The sequence below is a fragment of the Poecilia mexicana genome, unplaced genomic scaffold (genome assembly GCF_051168715.1).
Source record: "Poecilia mexicana isolate PSO_F unplaced genomic scaffold, ASM5116871v1 scaffold_22, whole genome shotgun sequence".
NCBI lineage: Eukaryota > Metazoa > Chordata > Actinopteri > Cyprinodontiformes > Poeciliidae > Poecilia > Poecilia mexicana.
This window is the reverse complement of record NW_028263391.1, coordinates 13,491,785-13,516,827: the sequence shown is the minus strand read 5'-3', so window position 1 is coordinate 13,516,827 and position 25,043 is coordinate 13,491,785. Positions and strand designations below refer to the sequence as shown.

At 39.0% G+C, this 25,043-nt stretch overlaps 1 protein-coding gene across 1 annotated transcript in view; it reads left to right on the top strand.

Moving 5' to 3' along the window:
- Window positions 1-25,043, top strand: part of crybg1a (crystallin beta-gamma domain containing 1a) — a 46,812-nt gene that overhangs the window by 11,748 nt on the left and 10,021 nt on the right. Inside the window, exons 2-6 of the mRNA XM_015005772.2 lie at window positions 2,146-2,278; window positions 8,512-9,833; window positions 17,067-18,148; window positions 18,776-24,084; window positions 24,938-24,976. Of these exons, the coding sequence (XP_014861258.2) occupies window positions 2,146-2,278; window positions 8,512-9,833; window positions 17,067-18,148; window positions 18,776-24,084; window positions 24,938-24,976 (7,885 nt within the window). The remainder of the gene's footprint in view (window positions 1-2,145; window positions 2,279-8,511; window positions 9,834-17,066; window positions 18,149-18,775; window positions 24,085-24,937; window positions 24,977-25,043) is intronic.

Sequence of the window (25,043 nt, the reverse complement as noted above, 5' to 3'; positions counted from 1 at the left end):
GATAAATCAGCTCTCATGCTGGAGGCACGGACGACAGGACTGTCTCGCCTCAAGCAGGGTGACATCAGAGGACCCGTGATGACAGTCGTGTACGAGCACGATCAGACTGTGGCGAAATATTCATTCTCTCACGACTGCGTTCGATTAGAATTGACTAGTTGATTCTTGCTTCACTGGAGAAAGATTAGTCACTTTTAAGAAACACAGGAAATCTGAGGGATTGTGCATTAAAGTGAAAAAAAAAAGATTCAAATTTTATCAGGCGTCGTGAAAGTAAAAGGTGTCACTTCGCTCAGATTGGTCAGGCTGAAAACAGACAACAGGCATACAACAAAAGCTATATGACTATCAGACATAAAAAAAACTGAAAATAAAGTAACAGGTGATTATTTTAAAGACCCTCATTCAATATAACACCTGATTAGTGGAAACTGTATTTTAAAACGACTTGGAATAACCAGGTCTGTCTGTGACTGATGTGAAATCAGAGTGGAAAAAAATATAAATCAATATTTTGTGCCTGTTGGTGTTTTTTTCCCCCTCCGTCTTCTTGTATGTTTAAAACACCACACCTTCTTACCTAATGTCTTAGTTCTAAGAAAAGCTTCAGGAAGAGACAGGAGCTGCACAGCTTGATCCTTTCCCGAAGTATTTTGGCATCAGTAACATTTAAAAATGTTGGTGAGGTCTGGATCATTCATGAACTAAAGTTTTATTAGTAAGAATCATATGAGGTAATTGTGTGATTAGCAGCTTCTCTCTATTACATTTGCTGCTTCTGGAATAGGCCACACACAAAAAGAAGACACCTAAAGGAAGCAACTCTTGAAAACACAACAGAAGGCCAACAACACCTTGCAAAAGTATTTATACTTTAAATTTTATCACTTTACAGCCACAAACCTCTATGCATCTGGGGGAAATACTTGAATTCTTTTTGCAGCTAAGTTTTAAATCTTTTATTTTGTTCCCCTTTTTCTGCCAGAAACAAAACAAAACAAAACAAAAAAAAAAAAAAAAACATCTGCACAGTCATGTGAATTCATAAATAAAAATGCTGATACATGTTCATATCAGTACGTACATCTTGTCCAGGAAATCTGTGTCAGTAGGGAGAACATAAAAAAAATGATGGTAACAAGTAAGGCGTGGCATGCAAGCCACATGTCTGCGAGTTCTCTACAACTTTCCTAGTCTTGCTCTCTTAAACTTTATTTTACACGGTCTGTATTTAGGTTGAGCAACTACAAAGATTTATTAGTACTTTAGCAGTGTATTGGATATGTTTTAGGTCTGCGTTCAACAGATTACTGCTGTTGAGTGTCTGCCAGGGTTCTCTCTCAAAAGCTGTGATTCTCTGCCACCTTGTGGAGAAACACGGTATTGCAAAGATGCATGTACTGTGGTACTGTGTATGAAGTAAACCTGCTACTACAATGCAGCACGTTGCTCTGATGAAGTACCTTCATATAATTTAATGTGTGCAGCAGTGTCTTAAATATCAGCTGTGATGTAGACATTGTCAGAAAAATCTGATCCCAGTTGAGCCTCTGCGTGTTACGCTTCTTCTGCTGCCAGATAAAGTACGCTAAATCCTCCCTTGCAATGCTGAAATAAGCTGGTATGACTGCTAGGCTTTCAGCCTCGTTATGATTTGCGGAGCAAAAAAAGTTGAGCTGCGGAGAAAACCACTCCTCAGAAACAGAAGCACCTCCTAATACCCCACACCCGTACCACAATCCTCAGCAAGGCTCTAATTGCTCAGCAGCAGAGTGAACGGTGTCCATTTTCTGCCTCAGTTTTGTGTTTGTTGTCAACTTTACACCGTGGCGTTAGGAAAACACAACAATTAGAGCTGTCAGCGCCTGAACACACTGAGCTGGAGGTGTTGTTTTTACGGATTGTTAGTTTCTGGGGACAGGCCACGGTCATGCCGCTTGTGGAGCTGAATAAACGTCACCTTTTGCATTAAATGATGCAAGAAGCACATTTTGCACATCAGAGCTATCCCAAAAGTCATGATGAAAACATAAACTTAACTCTGTACAATGAGAGGGGAAACAAAAGCCAGTGACATAACATCCTTGTTTCTTGGTTCCCCGCCCCCCTCTCCTTCTCTGCCTGCTTCCTGCTTTACTCCACCAGGAGCTACGACCAGATGAGCGTTTCCACAGATATTGGGCCGGGATCCGAGTGTGACCCTCATTCTGACTTCTCCTCTCTGTACAACTTGGATATGAACGCTCCGTCCAGCCCCATGTCTCCCTCCAAACTCAAGGTGGGTTTTTACTACTTTTAAAGTTTACTCAGAAAGCTTAATGTCTGAGTGACTTGTGCAAAAGTGGATTTTGTCACAATGAGCTGGGAACTAGAAATTTGTTTTTGAGAAATTTTGATTGCAATAGGTTTTTTTTTAATTATTATTTGTATTTGGTGCCTGCAGATATTTGCAAAAATAAGGTGGCTTTTCAGGGTGTTGAGGTCACTTGGACAGCAAATTTATGCTTTTGTGTGTGTTTAAATTATATAAAAGGGAGCCTAGGCACCTCAAACTAAGGCGTGCTTTGTAAGCTTGTGAGAACAATAAGAAAGGCTTGTTAGACTTTCAAAACCACATTAAAATTGTGTTCAACAAATAATAGAAAAATTTGGCTCCTCACACGCAAGATACACATTCAATTCAGAGTGGCTCAGCCTATGTAAATACAATGTTTAAGTATTATAAAATGCATATCTATTTGAGGCTTAAGTGGCTTACTTCTGCAATATACCGCCCTAATGATGCTTAGTCAGTAAATTAGCAGGAGGAGCCGTTTTTCCTGAGGTGCTTTACTTCTAGACAGTAGCTGGCACATTTCAGCAACCCTCTGCTGATGGGAGAAATTACAATTTTGTTTCATCAACAAAGAAGGCATGAAAAGGAATGTGTGAGGAAATTGAAAACAAAAGTCTCCTGATTATTTGGTCAGTTAGTCGGTAAATCCACATGTTCTAACAGAAATTCAATCATAATCTGGGCTTGGAGACAATCAACAAAATGAAGAATATATATTCTCAGTAATGAAGAATGTGGAAATCATGAAATATGTATAAACATCTGTAAAATTAAATTCAATGACGCTTTCTGAATATCTAATGTCCATCATGACTATTTGTTTCTTTATCTATCTGTCCATCGTCCGTCCGTCCGTCCGTCCAGCCAAACAGTGAACCATTACTTTAATTAAACTATATTTAAAAATAGGCTGCATGGTGCCAAAGTTGGCAGTGCTGTTGTCTTGCAGCAAGAATATCTTCAGTTCATATCTGAGCCTGGGGTTTTTCTGCATACAGTTTGCATGTTCTCCCTGTGCATTGGTGCTCCAGCTCCCTTCAGCACTCCAAAAAACATGACTGTTAGGCTAATTGGTCTTTCTAATTGCCCTTAGATGCGAGTGTGTGCATTCATGGTTGTTTGTCCTGTGTGTTTCTGTGCTACCCCGCGATCAGCTGGCTATCTATCCAGAGTGTACTTTTCCTTTTCACACAATGACTGCGGCAGATAGGCGCCAGCATCCCCACAGCCCTGCAATGAGAAGCAGATATAGACAATAGATGTACAATGGATGGATATTTTACAGTAGAAACGGGAAGTCAGGAATCAGTCAAGGAAACAAAATTAGCTGAGTTTGATCATCTCTCCACTCAATCTAACACCCCCTGATGTTCAGATCCTGAAAACATGACATGGTGCTTTTAACTTTCCAACACGACTAACATGTTCTGATAGTTGCAGGCATGGTGTTACATAATTTACAAGATCATTGTCAGTAATATTGTTTTGGTATTTTGTTGCACTGTAATGAATATTGTCTCTGAATCAATTTTAAAGAAGGGCAAACAATAAAGATGGGTTACAAAGAAAACAAAAGGCATCATTACAATTCTTGCTTTAGTAATTTAGTAATTTAGTAACTTGCTTTAGTAATTTGCAAACCGGAAGCTGCAGGCTTCCGGTTTGCAGAGAAGAGAAAAGTTATGTCTGCAGATTCAAAAGTAGATAGACCTGATACCGGTGGAAAATATAATTAACTTGCCGTCTTTGACCAGAGAAAAGAAGCAACAACAAGGCAGGTAGCAGAATACAAAAGATAAAAGGCAGATTTGTCTCTGAAGAAATAAATCTGTGACAATGTATTTACGCAGAGGGAGGCGATAATTAACCAAATGGTGGGTGTGGTTTTTATTGAAACCTGCTACAGAACACAAAGTAGAACCACAGTGGAGGTTTTATCGACTGAATTTGGACATAGCATTTATTTGCAGCTCTTTTCACCTCCCTACAACTTTAACCAATCAATATTATTCCAGCCTTAAAATGTCTTTTATTTAGACTTATGCTGCTATCATTACGTCTGTGTTATGCACAGAGTATTTTGGTAGATCATACTTTTGAATGAAGAAAAGTGAAAAGATTTTTTTTCAATATGTTATAACTCTTTATTTAATGATTTGTATGGTACATTATGGCACTATGGAGTAGGCAACCATGAAAATATTTAACAAGTGATCTAATGATATGCCTGTTGAAAACAAAATATATATATATTTTTAATGTCAATATAGTTAACTATACATTTTGTATGACTATCAATGTATTTGAAACTTACACAACGCAATTACTGACAAATTTATGTAACCATGGAAGGATTTGTTGATTTAGTGAACTGTGCCACTTTTAGACCGTCACTTGTTCCTCTAGGCTAGTTTCAGTCTGTCTTCCTTTTTTGGTGGCAGAAAGCCATCATAAAAATGTAGTCACACATTTTGCTTTTGCTGTCACATTTAATGACTTGATACCCTTTAAGGTTTGGTACAAATAACTGTATGGGATCTGAATATGCCTGGGCGTGTTTTTTTTAAATAATATTAAACCAGTCAAACCAGTCCTCTGTTCTATTTGTGTCAATGGGAGTGCTTGACAAGAACTCCTGTTATGTGGAAGAGAACAAAATCCTGAATTTTAGAAATGTATACATAAAAAAAATCTTCCTTTAACTTTACAGGTGTTTTGGATGAAAGTATTGCTTTTCATGGTGTTTAATCCTGTGTTATTACACTCTGACATCGGAACACGAAGCAGAGCTCTGGCTGACAGATAAGGAAGTGGAGTATAACGCACACAGATGTGGCACACAATCTCCACCTACCTAACATTTCTTTCTGCTTTGGGCAAATAAAAGGTGAATGGTAGCCGGAGAAGGGCTAATACAACACAGAGGCAGCTGTTCATTTAGAGACTACTGGTAATGATTGAAAGACCTAAAGGCTCACTGGATATTTCACTCAGGCTGTTTTCGTTCAACTTCCACGCGGTGGATTTGTGAATCACTTGGGGCAATCTGGAGGTAAAGTAGAACAGATTTGATCACATCTTGGAGGTAAAATGAGATGAGATCGGAGTGTCTCATCTCTTTTAATAAGCCGGACAAATTCGTGTTTGCCCAGTGGAAATATATACTTTTGACGTCCGTGGTTAGTTTGTTTCAATAAACCACTTTCAAAGTCTGCTGAATATATTCCCATTTGTCCCTGAGCAGTTTGGCTTAATTCTGGTGGTTAGCTTTTTAACTGTATAATTCATAGATAGGCGTTACGACTCTGCTGATCAATACTGATTTGTCCTCTATAATCAGAGCAGTAGATAACAGATGATCGACTTTTATGCAGCTTTAGAATAATAAAAGGGAGCGTTTGCCCTCAGTAGCAATAAACATGTCTGCTGTTATCTGTGGGAATGTGAATGCCCCATAGTTTCCCTTTACTTGTGAGCTGATCGCTTAGCTCAGAGTAGAAGACAGAGCTATTTTACCTTTTCTATTCTATTTTTCTTCTAAGAAGACTAACTCTTTTCAAGTTCTCAACTGGAAATCAGGACAAATACAGGTAGGAAATTAGAAAACATATCTGTCCTGTCTACTGCATATAGCAAATATCAAAATCAGGAACTGGGCTGTTGTTTTGGGCGCTGGTTTCTGCTGTTCTCTCTTTGTGGTCCATGTTTTTCGTCTGAACATGTTTTATTTGCTTTGACATTACTATAGCAGATTTTGCAATGTAAGCTGTTGTTTCTTTGAGTCATGTTGTTTAGATGCGCTGTCAATATTATGGATTGATTTAGCTTTTCTGTGAATTCTGTCAGAATTTTAAAAGGTTATTGTGAAAGCTCCATGAGTCAGATCTTGAAATCAGTTCATTTTTAGAGATAGATCCAAAAATTATTGCTTGTAAATCATATAGATTTATTACACACAAAGCAACCTTGCAAGCCTTGATGAATATTGTTTTCTGCTAATGAAAACCCCAAATTTTGTTTCTCTGTAAATTTGAATATTACATGAGACTAATAATCTATTTTTAAAATGCAGAAATATTTTTCTATAATCTACTCAGTCATGGGGAAGACTGATGGCTTAACAGCTGTTCAGAAATCTGTCTTTAACTCCGCATTGAGGGTAAGCCTCCAAAGGTCAATTGTAAAAGAGCTGGTTGTTCACAGAATGCTGTTTCTAAGGACATTAATGGAAAGTTCACTGAAAGAAAAACATATGGTGGAAACAGGTGCACAAGGAACATATATCTCCTGCCTTGAGAGGATTGTGTAGTCAGGGTGAGATTTAAAAGGTGTTGATTGCAGCTAAAATTAATGCTACATGTGGCTGCCTTTTTGGATCTAAGTATTTTTACTTCATTTTTTGCTTATGGCTAGTATTTAGTAATAAAAAGTGACCCTTGATCTTTGCCTGAAAGGCGTTTTCATCAGTTGGTTATTCATTCAGATCAATATTTTACTATCTTACTATGTCTGCAGCCTTTCAGCCCTTCTATAGCCACAAACGTGGGGCAAATACATGTTGAAACAATTTATGTTTGTGCTTTCACATAATATTTTAATCTGCTGTTGAGTAGATATGTTGCTGTGATTCTACTTTATTTTTTGTAGCTTTTGAAGTAAATCGTATTTGCCCTGTGTGTGACTGAAGCTGCAAGTGATGGATTGGGCAGGACACTTTAAGACGACCATTCAGAAACTGTATTGTGTTGCCTTTAAATTCAAGTCTTACGATGTACCGTATGTTGAAAGACGGAGAAAAAAATAGAAATACAAATCTTTTCAGTACTCACAAACAATTCACTTCCTTCAGATATACAAACACTAATTTCCTAGGATTTAATATCACAAGGTTACAAAGTTTCGTGTGAAAGCAGGAAATATATATATAGTCAGAAGAACTGACTGAGAAAAGGGTGCTTGTCTGAGTCATAAGGTATTAATTTGTTTTTTTTTTTTTTGTTAAATCTGACACAAATCTGACTTGTCAGTATTTAACATGAAATATTAATGAGATTCAAAATTTTGGCCAATTGTTATCTTTTTTTTTTCAATAAATTGGTGATGTGTCCTTTAAAAGTGTCATACTCATTTGAAATACGGATGACAGAATGTGATAAAAAGTTTATCACATTCTGTGATTCTGTCATTATTTATGACACTGAATGTGATAATAATATAAAAAAAAAACAATATTTGAAGAGGTACTGCAGTCTTTTTTGTCCATATATTGAATGTTTGAGATTGTTGGTAAATCCTACTTAAAGAAAAAAAAGCAACTTACTAGTCAAGAAACTGTTTAATTTTCTATAGAGCTTAATTGGAACACCCAATAATAGTACACTTTTAGCACTAAGCTACACACGACAACGAATATATTTATATTTTTTTAAAGATTCTGATGGTTATTTCTGCTTTCATGGAACCTACACAGGAAAAAAATAGCACAAGTAACTTGAGGGAATGATAGACATTATTATTTAGAGTTTGTCATAGTAGTGTTAAATCAAATTTGCATGTTAACTAAAAACTAATTTACTATACATGTTACAGGAAATTGTCATCCCAGCCTGAAACAAAAAGAAATATAAATAAATTTAGAGAAGGTGTCTACACATTATTAATATAAATGTATGTGCTCATGAGGCATGAGCACACCTAGCAATTATTCATGTTACATATGTTATTTCTACATCTAAATTACAAGGCTTTGCGATGTCAGTTTATTCTCTTTTGCATTCTACATAAAGTTTAACAAAAGTAAAAAAAATAAATTAATAAATATTACGAGATTTGTTTTGAGAATCAGGCAAAGATTTTTGACATTTGGTCTAGTTTACATATAACGAATTCTGACATTTATTAAGTATTGTTTATGTTATTTAAAACTTGCACTTATCAGCTTAAATAATTGCAAAACACGAAAGATTTCTAGCTCCGATACATTTAAAGAGAGACGAGCACCTTGAAGTAGCAGCTAAAGCAAATTAAATTGCAGACATTCTTCCGGTTCAGCTTCAGACTTAATGTGCGTTCTGGTGCATGTCTTTCATATTTCTTTTCTTTTCATTTTTGGTGAGATCAAACCCAAACGTCTTCCTTATTTTTACATCGTCTTTTCTTCTTCTTCTTCTTCTCAGGGGGAAAGGAAGGGCGTCTTTGGTCGGTTCACCAGCTTTTTCCAGAGAAGAAAGAGCAGCAGCAGCCAGCAACAGTCAAACACCTCCACAAATTCGAGCACACCAACTTCTCCTGTGTCTCCCCGTTTCCCTGTATCCCACGAAGAAGATGGGTTAAAGCCTCGAACGGGTTCACATGATGCATCCCCTGGAACTGAGCTCGACGACTCCCTCAGTCAAAGCTCCAGCCCCAGTGTGGCCTCTCTGATTGTGGATGGGACAGACTTCCCGTTCGCAGACAGCGGCAGCAGCGGCAGGAGCAGCGTGAGGGAGGTGCGTGTGTCCACGGTCAGCGGTGCTGGAGCTCAGAAGAATTCTGGGAATGTGACGCCCACCAGTGCAGAGCTTCCATCTGCTGCCTGTCCAAACTCAGACACAGATTTAGGCTTTGCAGAATCAGTGGTGGAAGAAGTTAGCAAGAGATTGCATGTTAATTTGGACAACAACATCCAGAACTCCAGTGAGGAGAACGTTGTGACCCCTACCACACCGATGTCAGTCAAATCCCCACTTTCCTTGACGCTGGACACCCCAAAGTCTCCCAACTTAACCTCCATATGTTTGGCATCAAAGAAAACCGTGGTGAAAGTTGGAGAGAAAGGCCACAGCACTGTGTTAAAAGGAATAACTTTAAGCTCTCAGTCATCCGTATCACAAAGCACCAGCAGTCAGCAAGAAAAAAATGACCCAGATGCACAGAGGGGAAGATCCGAAGTCAGGATACCTTCCAGCAGTTTGTCTGAGAAAACTCCAGATGCGACACAGAGCCCTGTGCCTGAGAGAGAGCAAACAGCTGAAAGGGATTCTCCCGTCCTGCTCCATAAAGCCATCTGGGTGGAAACATACCTGGGAGATGAGACGGAGGAGGAGGAGGGAGAGGCGGATGTAATGACACAGGAGGGGGAGGGCTTTAGGGTGGACTCACCTCCTGTGCTGGCCATACCGGTCAGAGTAATACCTGAGGATGAGGTGGTAACACAGAAGGAAACCCCACCCGCCCCTTCGGAGAGTTTGCTATCCGGTGGCAGCTTGCCAGAGTCCGACATCACCACGGCAGCAACTTCAGAGGAGTTTCAAACATTCCCGCAGGAGCCGGGAGAGCCCAACACCAGCACGATCCCAGAACCTGAGTCACTGGGAGAAATCCGCTCGACTCGCAAGACCGCGAGTCTGCCGTCAACCAAGGTTTTTGCCCAGAAAGTAATTATTGAGCCGGAGGCGAGTTTGGAGGACAACGACGTAGATTTAACTACTGATACATCCAGGAGAGCAGAGCTAAAGGGGTGAGTTTTATTTTTTCTGTGTTATGGTGTCATTTTCCCCTTTGATCACTGAAAAAGCAGAAGAGAATAAAGGCTGCACGCAACCTGATATCCAAGTTCCCATGTTCCTTTGTAGCCAAGCAAAACAATAAGCTGAGCTGGTTGAGAGGCACTGAAATATTAATTTACAGTAGATAATATCAGTCACATACGGTATGTACTCTGTAGTGCTGAAAAGCTAAAAATTTAGCTAAAGTGAATGTATTAGGGACTTAATGAACAATTCAAATTGTTAATTAATTGTGAATTAATGTTACTTTTCTCAAGGATTGTTGGAAAATGTCTACCTTTCTGGATGCGTCTTTGGCTCATTGCCATCTAAGCAATTTTATAACTAAAAAAAAAAAAATCAGCTGTTTTAGAGATTATAACCAAGATTATTTATTTACCTTTTTTAAAACAATGTGCCATCCAGACTGAAGTTGGTGATGCGTGAACAAGACTAGTTGAAAACATAAAACATAGATCTCTTATGTTTGGACATTATGCGAGCAGTGTGTTTTACAAATTGTGAGAAACATCACTGTTTTCTTCAAGTACAAAAGGTATTTAGCCTAAAACTGCTGAAATAGAGGACATGATTATTATCACTGGGGTATTTTAAGGCAAATATTATCAGATTCTTTTTTGCTACAGTTTTACATAGATAATCTGAGTTTATGAAAGAAATCTGATCATTTCTTATCTTTTGAGATGTGATTTTTAAAATACTCTATGGTGATAGTCATGTTATCGTTCTTGATGGCATTATGGAATAAACATGGAGATAAACACCAAAGCTGCTAAACAGACACCAGTTTCTTTTATAGATTTTTGTCATTTTAGCTCCCATGGGCCAGTATAAACCAACTCAATCCTCTAGGACGCGGTACACTACAACTACCATGTCAGACTGTTGATAGTCTAATTGTGCCATTAATTTCATGTTAATTTCAGTCTTGATTCTTTTTGACAAATGCAAAATCTGTCACTGCTTACTTAATAATGTAGTTTTTTTTAACCATGGAAAATGACATGCAATTTCTGCCCAATCTCTTACTTAATGTTGAATCTTGAATGCTCACTTTAACTAAAGCAAGTGAGGTCTGCAGGGGTATCGATGTTGTTCTTGGTTCTTTTGTGACTTTCTGAATGAGTCATTGTTGCTTTCTTGAAGTAATTTTGGTGTGCCAGCCACTCCTGGAGAGGTTCCCCGCTGTTTCCTTTATTTGTGGATAATAAATCTCACTGTGGTTCACTGAGTACCAAAGTCTTAGAAATGACTCTTTAACTCTTTCCTGACTGATAGATGTAATTAAATTTGTCAAAAATACGCCTTTTAAAGAGACTATATACTGTTCCACGTTTAAACATTTCATATTTACTATAATACCCAGATAGCACAGAATCATTGAAACAACACTGAATCAACGTCAGCCAGAAACATTGAATCAACGTTGAACGCTGACATTGAAACAACATCGAAAGTGGTCGGTGACTTGTATGTTGAATCAACGTTAGGGTTTCAACCATTACTGACATTATATCAATGTTGATTCAACCATCATCTGAATGTCAACTTATATGCCTATTTGTGTTGATATTACATTGAATCAGTTAGGAATCCACGTTGATTCAACCATTATCTGAACGTGGATCTGCATGCATATTTGTGTTGATTCTACATTGAATCAGTTAGGAATCAATGTTGATTCAACCATCATCAGAACGTGGATCTGCATGCATATTTGTGTTGATTCTACATTGAATCAGTTAGGAATCAATGTTGATTCAACCATCATCTGAACGTGGATCTGCATGCATATTTGTGTTGATTCTACATTGAATCAGTTAGGAATCAATGTTGATTCAACCATCATCAGAACGTGGATCTGCATGCATATTTGTGTTGATTCTACATTGAATCAATGTTGATTCAACACTCATTTGACTATGGATCTGTATGCATATCTGTGTTGATTCTACATTGAATCAGTTAGGAATCAACGTTCATTCAACCATCATCTGAACGTGGATCTGCATGCATATTTGTGTTGATTCTACATTGAATCAATGTTGATTCAACACTCATTTGACTATGGATCTGTATGCATATTTGTGTTGATTCTACATTGAATCAGTTAGGAATCAATGGTGATTCAACCATCATCAGAACGTGGATCTGCATGCATATTTGTGTTGATTCTACATCGAATCAGTTAGGAATCAATGGTGATTCAACCATCATCAGAACGTGGATCTGCATGCATATTTGTGTTGATTCTACATTGAATCAGTTAGGAATCAATGTTGATTCAACCATCATCTGAACGTGGATCTGCATGCATATTTGTGTTGATTCTACATTGAATAAGTTAGGAATCAATGGTGATTCAACCATCATCAGAACGTGGATCTGCATGCATATTTGTGTTGATTCAACACTCATTTGACTATGGATCTGCATGCATATTTGTGTTGATTCTACATTGAATCAATGTTGATTCAACACTCATTTGACTATGGATCTGTATGCATATCTGTGTTGATTCTACATTGAATCAGTTAGGAATCAACGTTCATTCAACCATCATCTGAACGTGGATCTGCATGCATATTTGTGTTGATTCTACATTGAATCAGTTAGGAATCAATGGTGATTCAACCATCATCAGAACGTGGATCTGCATGCATATTTGTGTTGATTCTACATTGAATCAGTTAGGAATCAATGTTGATTCAACCATCATCTGAACGTGGATCTGCATGCATATTTGTGTTGATTCTACATTGAATCAGTTAGGAATCAACGTTCATTCAACCATCATCTGAACATGGATCTGCATGCAGATTTGTGTTGATTCTACATTGAATCAATGTTGATTCAACACTCATTTGACTGTGGATGTACATGCAGATTTGGGTTGTTTTTATATTGAATGAAAGCTAAGGATTTATGTACATTTTAGGTCTGATAGGTCTACATCATAAGATGCCACTAAAAGTTTCTTCACTGGTGTTAAACACACTATATTATTGGCAGATGATGGGTAAACTGTGTACAAAAGTTTAAAAATGACAACATGGGTTTGATTTAACATTTTATTTAAGAAAAGAGGGACAGATCTTTAAACATATTTGATTCCTTTTTGACTGTCAAAACAACAGTCTGTTGTCCACAGAAGAACAGAGTCCATGAAGTTAAGCTTTGTACTGTATGAAGTAGGGAAACAGTACAAGTTGTGGTAACCCCAGTTTGACTCTGGTTGGCGTCACTTTGATTCCTTGCGATGTCTTCCTCTCATTCTGGCGCATAATGAAGCCACTTCTTGACAGTTTCGCTGCAGTCCTCAAGAGTCAGCTTTCGGTGAAACTGCAGAGCAACAGCTGAAAAAAATAAAAGTGAGGAAGGTGCCGGTTAGAAAGATGATAAACATTTGAAAAGTTCTGAAACACAATGAAAGATTAAACAGTGTACTGGTTACAGGTCTGAGAACAAATACAAACCATATAGTTCCCCATGTACACTCACTGTTAAATTAATATCTTAATCTCTCATTAATATTTATCTTAATGTTTACATATACAACTACATTTACCCATTAAGCTGCAGTATAGTGTAGGATTTACGATATTGATATTAAATCAATATTTAAAATAAAGGGCTGTTTATCAGAAAACCTAACAATAAAACTCAGGGAGGATCAGGGTTTATTTAACACAACAGAGACAAATAAATAGAGCAAAAGGTGATTTATAGTGTAATTGGAAAAATTATAATTTTTACAGAATAAACTTCCATCAAATAGCTGGTTCAATCTTCCATCAACTACAAATATTTCCAAATAAGTTGATTAAATTCCTTAAAAAGTGTCTATATACTAATAAAGATCCCACACAAGTAACAATAGTCCAGTTCAATTTAACCAGTAACCAATCCAAGGATCAACAGACTGAATCAGTCATTAGCAGGTTTAGTTCAGTGTTTCACCTGCCTTACATGTTAAGTGTTTCCCTTCTGCCTCACCTGGATTGAATCTGTGGATGATTAACAACCTTCTGCACTTCTTGATGGCTGCAGACGGTCATGTAATCATCCAACTTAGCTGTTCTGATACAGAGGCTCATTTAAGCACATCCCTAAGCATATCATAATAAAAAGTTAAAAACAAGTGATTACTATCACAACAATTTAAAGCCCACCTGGACCAGCCAGCCTTACACTTTCTTGTCCACCACATGCTCTCCCAGACCAAACAATAGGCCCCACCCTATTTTAAAAACTCAAATCCCACAAAATCTCACAGGATTTCATACTTAGAGAGGGGGTAAAGAGGAGAAGGTTGGGAGGAGCGGCTGGGTGGGGGAGGTTTGGGAGGGAGTAGGGGGAGATGAGGAGGTGATGAGGGCTGCAACAAACTGCCCAGATTGCACACAACGGTAAATCAACATTGAATTATAGTCAGAAGGGTTGATTTTTGGTTGAGGTCAACAACTGACGGTTGATCAACCAAACAACCATCCACCTCTAGCCAAGTAACCAATGTTGAAACTGTGTCATTGAATCAATGTTGTTTTGTGGTTGAAATCTCATGAATGAAATGCTAATGTCTGATCAACGACTGATCAATGTTGAATCAATGTTGAATCAATGTCAGCTGTTTTGCCACACCCCTTCCCCTCCTCTCCTCCTCATCAGAGCTCTGGGTCAGAGCATTTTATTAGTGAGTGGGGGGTATTACATTCTAAATTAACCTCTGTAAAGGATAGTGGGTGAAGATTCATTTCTGTACATTTTCTTTCTTTTTCATAACAAAGTCCTACTGACCATTTGTGTGTGATATATTGACACAAAAACATCTACAACTTACTACAAGGAGTGGAGCAGTCCACCCCCACCATTTACATGAGTGGGATGTCCCAAACACACAGCCACTTCGCTGTTGGCTTGTTGGCAAAAGATGTTGATTCAATGTTGAATTGCCATCATGTGCAATCTGGGCAGGTGCAGAGCTATGGGGGGGTGGGGCTGGGGGTGCGGTTTCAAGTCGCTTAAATGTCTGATTATAGACTGAGAAAGTCTACCGCCTGTTGAGAAAGGTCTATTTAATGTTAAAGTTACTTTCCCTCAATGGAATATATACTAGTCAGTCCCAGTGACCGTTTCACTCACGGTTTAGCCGATGTGTTTCCTGGGTAAAGATCAAACAAAAAACGCAGACCAACCTCCCCGCCCCTCGCTCAACAGTTTCTGGTAGCGCAGGCGATAAACGTCAGGGGCCTGGTGATTCGTTAGGGGTCCGGTAATTAGCCTCGCCCCCTGGCCCAACGCTGACTTGTTCCGCTAGTGAATCTGGGTACAGAACGGAATCACAACTCAGTGTTGTCAACACATAGTGCTTAAGTTAAAACGTGATTAACCCTCACCTAAAAGGGGTTGTGCTGTGGTGGCGCAGGGGTTAAGCACAAACCACAGTCAAGGCCTCAGTCCTCAACACAGCTGTCGCAGGCTCAATTCCTGACCTTGGCAACCCTTGCTGCATTACCCCCCCTCTCTCATTACCCACCTTCCTGTCAATTAACTATCAAATAAAGGCCACTAGCCAAAACAATCTTTTAAAAAATAAAATGTGAAAAATGAAAAACCCTCACTTAAAATTAAAGTTTCACCCAATTGAGGGGTAGATGGGCCCAGGTGGGGGGAAAGAGGTGTGTGTGTGTTTTTGGCAGGTGGAGGGAAGGGGGTTGGGCGTTTGAATGGCAGGCGGTGGTGAGGGGTGCAAAAAATACCTTACATTGATTGAACACTTTGATTACTAGTTTTTCCCCAAACCTTATCCTCAAGGCAAACTGACCTGCATGTTTTCAGTTCAGCAAAACCTTGTTAATCAAATGTTAATTAAAATCATGTGTGCTGAATTAGGGAAATGCCTAAAACTTGCAGGGCAGTGTGCCTGGTGGACCGGTGCTGAAAAACACTGGATTCAATGTGGCATTTCAATCAATGAACGTTAATTGGCTAGAATTGAATGGTTGTTTGATGGTTGATCCAGCTTCTGTCGTTGACCTGAACCATACATGCAGCCTTTGTGATCATAATTCAACATTGAATTAACATTGTGTGCTATCTGGGTAGTTCTTCCCCAAACCTTGACATCAATCAAACTGACCTGCGTTTTTTCAGTTCAGCAAAACCCCGTTAATCAGACGTCAATTAATATCATGTGTGTTGAAGTAGGGAAATGCCTAAAACTTGTAGGGGCTGGAGGACCAGTGGTGAAACACACTGGATTCGACGTTGGCATTTCATTTATTTGATGTCAACCACAAAACATTGATTCAATGTCACAGTTTCAACATTAGTTAATTGGCTAGAATTGAATGGTTGTTTTATAGTTGATCCACCATCAGTTGTCGACCTCAACCAAACATGCAACCTTTGTGATGATAATTCAACATTGAATTAACATATTTTCCAACAAGCCAACAGCGAAGTGGCTGTGTGTTTGGGACATCCCACTCATGTAAACGGTGGGGGTGGACCACTCCACTCCTTTTAGTAAGTTATAGATGTTTTTGTGTCAATATATCACACACACACAATCAGTGAGAATTATTATGAACAAGTAAAAAAATGCACAGAAAGGAATCACCAACCACTATCCTCTACAGTGCTTAATTTAAATGTGATAACCCCCGCTCAGTAATAAAATACTCTGACCCAGAGCGCTGATGAGGAGGAGAGGAGGGGAAGGGGTGCGGCAATACAGCTGACATTGATTCAATATTGATCAGATGTTGATCAGACATCAGCATTTCAGTCATTAGATTTCAACGACAAAACAACATTGATTCAATGACACAGTTTCAACACTGGTTACTTGGCTAGAGGTGGATGGTTGTTTGATGGTTGATCCACCATCATTTGTCGTCTTCAACCAAAAATCAACCATTAATCAGACTTCGGCATTTCAGACATCAGATTTCAACCACCAAACAACATTGATTCAATGTCACAGTTTCAACGGTTTGATTGGATGGTTGTTTGATGGTTGATCCACCGTCATTTGTCGACTTCAACCAAAAATCAACGATTCTAACTATTTTTCAACGTTGATTTAACATCATGTGCTATCTGGGTAAACTCTGTGCTTTCTATAATTGTTTCACAGATATGCTATAAAACAAGCCTGTTTCTCTTTACTTCTTTGACAGATTGACAAACTTCCAACAAGGCAATGAAACTGAAATCAAAGATAACAAAACCGAAGCACCAAGAACAACAACAGATGAGCCCTCACTGTTCAACACTAAATATACTACTGAATCCATAATTACAGAAGAAACTGAGACCCCTGCTTCCGGAGTTACTATTGCAGCTTCAGACATGAGCAAACCTAAGTTACAAGATGAAGACATTGGAGTAAAAGCCCAAAGTAGTCACATAGCTGCTGCTAAGCAAGGAATTAAAGGAGCAGTAGACAACTTGCATGCTTCCACAGGAAGTGGAACAAAGACCTCTTCATCTGTTGGTGGACTTAAGATCAAGACTGTCCCAAGAAAGACCACAGCAGGCACAAAAACAGAAGGTTCCAGTGATCATCCTTCACTTAAGGAGCGTAGCACTGAGAAACGTGTTTCTGCACTTCCAGTGTTAAAAGATCAAAGTGGTGTTAGTCACACAAAGCCTAAAACTCAGAAAGTTTCAACATCAGAAACTGATGCGAAATCTCCAGAAGCATCTGATAAAATATCTGAACCTGATGTCTTTGGGTTAGCAGTCGTTTCCAAACTTCCAAAGCAAACTAGACCTAAAGAACCTGTCAAGTCTCCAACCAAATCAGTCAGAAAACCCAGCTTTGAGGAAACCAAAAATGTGAGAGCCACGTCAGGAAATATTTCACCTACAAAATCTGTGTATAGAACAGGGACAAAGCTGAACAAGGAAAAGTCAGATGAGGAGTATGTAGACTTTGTCAGTGGAATGGAGCTTGAGCAAAGAACCGGTAAAAAGGTGAGCCATCCTGACAAGGACGCTCTGCAGCAGAACCAACAACAGAGTAGTTCCTTCCTGGCATCAAAAAGTAAGTTGCCAGTTTCATCTCCAACAAGAAAAACAAATATCAGTATCACACCGACAAGCAGCCACAGCTTTAAAAAAGTGTTGCCTGGTCAGACTAACTCAGACAAAGGTGAAGCAGTCCAGAAACAGACACCAGAAGAGCAAGAAGTAACTCCCATTGATGAGAAACCTGAAAATGAAACACTGATGCCGCAGCCTGGAAGTCCAAAGAAAGGTAAGAGTCCAGTCATGGTCTATCGGCTGAGCTTTTTATTCTTAGTCAGTCTGGGTCAACTTTGAGGCTGTTGAAAATGGTTTGTCAGGTAACTTTATGTTTATTTGAGAAGGTAGTTCTTAAAGCTGTTGAACTCCCTACACTATAGTGAAGTGATTTTTATCTGTTTTTAGTGAACACTGTATTGATTTGTTTATATTAACAAGGGTCAACGTTAAGGCCGTTTAAAAAAAATAAAATAAAAATTAAACCATATAATTTATTTTCTGAATCTTCTAATTTCACCGCATTTATTTATTTGTTAATTGCAAGTTGTTAAAAACTCTTTTTTAAGTTATTTAAAAAAAGTAATTTAAATCTTATTTTATTTTATAGTTTTTTTGTGGATGGCTTTTAGCTTTTGCACCATATTCAATCTCAATAGATACAATAACTTCTGTCTACATTACAAAACTGTGATAGCAAACTTGCATGTTCAGCATGTCTCACTGCATAAATAATTAAAACTCAATCACATATCCACACCAAGGAAGTACTGCAACCTGACGCATGCCATTGCAATAGAATACTTTCCTGATTTTTTTCACCTCAGTTCCCTTGAATAACATTTGTGTTTGTGTTTTTCAGGAACAGGAAGTATGCCACCACTGAAACCTTCCAAACCCCTCTCTAAAAGAAGCATGAGTCATGAAGAGAATGACACAGCAGGTCTTTCTTCTTCTCCCACTAAGCAAGAGAAAAACGTGTTCGCAAGGCTCACCAAGCCAAACGAAAACATGAGACAGCATGGGAAATTTCCTGCAAAGGAGCTAACTGAGACTTCATCATCCGGGAGCAAGCTTCCCACAAGAAATCAGAAAATTGCCAACAAATTAAAGCCCAAAATCCAACAACTCTCATCAAAATATGAGGATTCAAATCTCAACACAGTTAAGGACTCAATTGTGAATGATAAAGAGACTGTCACAACAGATACTAAGGACAGTGACTGTAAGTCTGCAGAGGAACACATTAAAATGGCAGAAAAACAAACTAAAACCCCTCAAACTACACTGGAAGGAGATGTTAAAGGTGGAGAGATTGTATCGGTTCAATCTGAGGAAATCAGGACTTCAAAAATTACAGGCGAAACACAGATGGACGCACACCCAGTAATCATTGTAGACAAAGAAATGTCAGCTAAGTCACGGGTTGCTGGTGGTAATAATGTAGAAACTGAGGAAAGAAAGCTGGAAGCCAAAGAACCAAAACCAGAAAATCAAAAAGACAACAGACATAGGCAAAAACCATTATCATCATTTAAAACATCCACCACAGTTAAAGCCAAAGATGTGTCAGAGGAGCTGCAAAGCAAGACTAAATTAAAATTTGCCAAAGAGAAAAACTCTGCAGTTCAGGTCTTTGACATTAAACCAGCCCCTAAGGATGTAACCAACAAGTCAGCCAAACCTGAGCTGGATGTAGGCATTCATTATGGCCCATCAACAGAAACTGGTCAGGAGGGAGTTATGTCTACATCAGAAACAAGAAAGAATATTCCTGCTGAACTTGTCTCAGACTCACAGAGTCTTGCTGTAGGATCAGATGTTGTGAGCTCACCGGACTATTTGGAGGATCCAACTAAAGCTATAAATAACAGAGTATCCCAAACATTAACTGTGGAAGCAGCAAAAGGTTTTGATGTAGGGGAGAAAAATAAGGAGGAGGTTGGCTGGAAACCAGCTGAGGCTTTGGATGCAGAAACAGAGACTGTAGCTGTTTGCCAATTGCCCAAGAATGTTGAAAATCAGTTAAACAAAGAGGCTCTTTTAGACGAATCTGGAAGCAAGGAAAAAGACTCGAGGCCAGATGAAATGCTTAATCACACTGCAGCAGAAAGCTCTGAGTCACAAAACAGTTGCAAAGAGAAGCTCAAAGAAAGACCTGTGGACTTTGCAGGGAGAAGAATTATGAGTTCAGGGAAAGCAGGCCATCTCTCAACAGAAGAGAAAAGCTTGCAGCCTAAGGCTACAAAGAACCAACAGGCAGTAGTTAGACATGTCCTGAAAGGAAAGAGAACCAAGAGCGAGGAAGCAGAGAGCGCAATAGTTGAAACTGCAGCAAGTATGATTGACACAAAACAGCAGAACTTACAAGAAACTTCACAAAGTGACTCTATGAATATAGAGAGACCAAAGCCTCAAAATATTGAACCACTGGGGAAAAATGAAAAGGAAGCCAAGGAGCTAATAACTAAAAGTAAAAAGATGAAAGATGACTCCAGAAATCTAATAGGCAAAAATTATGATGTTGTAGAAGAAAAACCAAGTCCTGGAATATCAACGACTGACAGCAAAATGCTGGAGACTGAATCTGAAGACGGCGCCAAAGAAAAAGAGGAGATCGTATTTAAAAACCAAACTATGAATAAAACAACAGAACAAAATGCTCAGACATTAACTAATTCTAAAACTGGAGAAGAAGGTGGAAATATAACAAAACAAGGAAGAAATGAAAATCATATATCAGATAATGGACAAAAGGTTGCAAAAACTGAAGAAGAAAAGACAAAGGAGACTCAAGCTGTAAAACTATCATTAGCGAGCACTCACGTTGAAGAAAACAATGTAAAACCTGAAGTTGAAATCTCAGAGAGCTTTGGGAATGAAATTGTAAGAGCTAACAGTGAGGATGCAAAACAAAAGGTTCAGACAACCAAAACTGTTCTTGAAAAATCGACTAACAACCAACAAGGTCAAGTGATAGCGACTGGTAATCATGATGGAGTATCTTCAGAATCTGAACATCTGAAATCTGAAATTACTGATTCATCATTGCAAAGCTTGTCAAATGAGACAGAAACTCCAGGACATATTAGTAAAGATACCAACCAACGGGTCCAGGAAGTGTTAACTGTTGGTGGCCAGGATGGAATATCTTCAGAATCTGAACAACTAAAGTCTGAAAAAAGTTCCTCAATGCAGACTATTGTAAATGAGACAGCCGCTCCAGATCGTTCCAGCGAAGTTAGCAACAAACAGGTCCAGAAGCCAATAACTGTTGGTGACCACAAAGGGAAGTCAACAGAATCTGAATTTATAAAATCCGAAATCAGGGTTTCATCGTTGCAAAGTCTGACAAATGAGGTCACAACAGGAAACCATACTGAACACATACCAATACCAGGCTCTGAAGGAGATAGAGATGACTCTGCAACAAAAGATACCCTGACAGAATGTTTGGTGAATGAGTTAGAAACTGCTAATATAAGAAATGACCCTGGAGGCCTCCAAGAGTTCAGGCCAATAAGTGCTACAGATGAAGGCGCAGACGAATTAAAACAAGATGAAGATGAATTGGGGGGATCTGAACGTTCGAGTAACAAATCAGTAAAACAACCAGATATAGATGCTGAAGTTCAGGATAGTAATGGCACCCAAGATGCTCACTCTGTTTGCAGTACCACTGCAGTTGGAGATTTGGTGAATGAAACAGCAGATGTTCAGAAGTCAAACACTGGTGTGATGCAAGAAATCAAAATATCACATCAAGAATCTAAATACTTTGACATAAACGTCAAGTTAAGACCAGAAATACTGGAAGACAAAGCTTCAGAAGAGACAAAAGAAACTCAAATCCAAGAGGTTAAACCTACAACCACCATGGGTCAAAGTGCTAAAGAATCTAAAGACAAGACTACAAGTAAGGACCAATCAAATGACAGTTTAGTAAACGAATCAGTTAATGAAAATGTCACCAGCAAACTTGAAGTCAAGAAAGACACAAGGTCCACTATCTCTGGTGACTCAAATGAAAGCTTAACAACATCAGATCAAGAAAAGTTAACAGGGTCTGCGTCAGAGACATTAAAAAAGGAAGTTCAAGAGAAGAAAAAACAAAACTATGGCATGGATGCAACCCAACATCCTGACAATCCACTCTCTTATAATGATAGGAAATTAAAAACAGAACTTCAGGATTTATCTTCTGAAAGTTTGTCGAGTGAAACAGTACCTTTGAAAGACATCAGTGAAGTTGTCAATACAGAAGTCCAAAGATCCAAAACTACTAGTGAAAAAGGTGAAGATTTACCAAACCTAGATCAAAAATCCAAAGATTCAAATTCTGTAACAACTGAAGTTGGCTCAAAGGAAACCGGGATGGAGCACAACATCCAGGATCATAGCACTGAAGATCCTAAAGACGACTGTGGTGCTAAAGTCAAGGAACCACTGCTAGTAGCTACAGAGCAGACCCAGAAGCCCTCGACTACTACAGAACAAAATAGTGGTACAACACCAGGTCAAGACAAGTCAGCACAATCTGCCACAAATGCAGACCTAAAAGAAAAACTGGAGTCAGTAATACCAGCAGAGTCAAAGACTGAAATTCAAGAGCTGAATGCCAGAACTGAAGGAGTTCAGATTCATGACCATTCTAAAGAAAAAACTGCATCAATTAACCCATCAGTCGATCAGGCAAAGAATATTGAAATTCACAAAGCAGACACTCAAAAAGAACAAAGTATCTCAACTGACAAAGATGGCAAAGTTGAGATTAAATCAGACATACATTCCAATGTTTCTGATGATACCATTTCAAGAGACCTTCAGGAGAAGACACCAATTGTTTTAGGAAATACAGATAACCTGACTGTTGCCAAAGAAGAACAGGATGCAAACGTCACTGCTGTGGTTCAAAATATACCAAACACAGTCCAAAAGAAAGCATCTCCCATTGGTTCAGTTCAAGTATCACTTAGAAATGATGCTCTGAAGACTGATGAGGTCTTTGAAGAAAGTATTCAAAAACCTGAATCATCTGCAGAGAGGTTCACTGCAGGTCGTGGTTTGAAACACGAGGCACACGAAATTTCAAAAAAAGCAACAACTCAACTATTTGATTTTGACAAGGGTAAGCCTCCAGGGAAACCGGTTTCACCCAAACTTACTCCGTCCGCCTGGTTGGACGTGGAAGACCGTCACAAAAAGAAAAAGGGACGCAGAAGAAATGAAGATGAGACAGCTAGTGATGACGACTTACTTGAGCCAGAGGAAGTTGATGATTTTCTCAGTAGTGTCAGAGGAGGAGGAATACCCTTTTCACTGCCTCGAAAGAAACATATTCGTAAAAAACTCCAGTCCCCACCTTTTGCTATGCCAGCCATCAGGGAGGACCGCTTTGAGCGGACATTTGATCCAGAGCAATTTCAGTTTGGCTTAAGAAAAACTGAGAGACGCATGGACCTTTCTCCAGCTATGGTAATCAAACAAAAAAATGCTAACAGGAATGGCAGTAGTACTGACTCTCAAGAGAGCGGCACCTCAGCAGACAAACTAACAACTCATAAGGTTGAAGGACAGGATGAGGCCAAAGAGGAGACTCAGGTCAAAGAGGGAAAACCAGAGAGGCAAAACAATGAGCCGGGGAAGATGACATCAAGACTCGAGAGGATGTCCATCCTCACAGACTTGCTTAGCTCCCCTCGGACCTCCAGGAAGTCGAGAACTGAAGCTTCCTCTGCCTCAAACAGTACAGTCCCGTCTAACCAGCAGCAAGACGTTGGACCGCAGGGAGTTACTGCCTTGCCTCTGCCTGTTCCCCCTGCTGATAACAGGGGCGAGAAAGGTGCAGATCAAAGCTTGATTTCAGAAGGTGGAATAGTTGCTGTTAGTGAGTCACCATGTAGCTCCTCCTCTGTTCCTCCTCTGTCGGTGCTCTCTGAGATGGACCTGCCTGATCATTCAGAGAAACAGCTCAAGAAAGACACACCAGAGCCAGAGGCCTCCATGGACTTTACACAGACAGCTGACCTAACCCCTCCTGCTATGGAGCAGTTGTCAATTACAAACATATCCATTGTGGATGCGGGCCCGAAGAATCCTACAGTACTGCCTTCTACAACAAACTACAATCATGAGATATCTCAAAATGGACTTTGTACAACTAAAATCAAGGTAGTAGCTTTTTTTTTGTTTCACTAACATATTTATTAATTGCAACAGGAACATACTGCTTTAAATGAGTACAAATGATTCTGAAAGTCACAGCTGCAAAGAACATATTTGTTTCTGCTTTACTCCCATGGAGACACAAGCCTCAGGTTGTATCTTGTTCACCTTTTTTTTTTTTTTTTTGTGTGTGTGTGCGTGTGTGTGCGTGTGTGTGTGTGTGTGTGTGTGTGTGTGTGTGTGTGTGTGTGTGTGTGTGTGGTGAAAGGAGGGGGTTTCATACTTCAAGTTGCCAAGTTTTGCAATCATTTGCAAGAAAGAACAAGGAAAACGAGCACGTTCAGTGTGGCACTCTACACAGGAAATATTTTGCAACATTGGTGCACATGACTTTTCCTGTCTCTGGGCAAAACATTTGCATCAGTAAGCAAATAACACTGATATGAAAATTAAATGCATTCGTAGTAAAAGGGTAAGACACAAGCGACAAGCTTTTATTTTTTTGCCACAAGGAATTTGCGAAGAGAAAAAGTGATTTGAAAGAAGATGGGTTGCTTTTAAATTTGTATGCATTTAGTCAAAGATGGATTAATAAATGTGAAGTTAAATATAACATATTAGTGATTCAAGCAACTGCTAAATTTAATGGAAAAAAATAGTGAAATATACCCCAAAATCTTATTTTTTTAATACGATGCTGAACTGTAGGTGGTGTCTTTTTGCAAAACAACTCTTCCTCTATAGATATATCAAATAACCATAACCTTATCCAAGCTTACCAACCTAACGTTGACTTTTCCTCGTAGGGTTGATTTGCATCAAAAATAATTAAAGAATTGTGTCTTCACCTGTCTTGCAGAAACCTGTGGTTAGAGGACACCACAGAAGACCTGGGAAGGTAGGATTTGAAATGTTACTAGTTGCATTTTGTGAGGCATTGTCTCTTTATCGCGCTGATGGTTCTG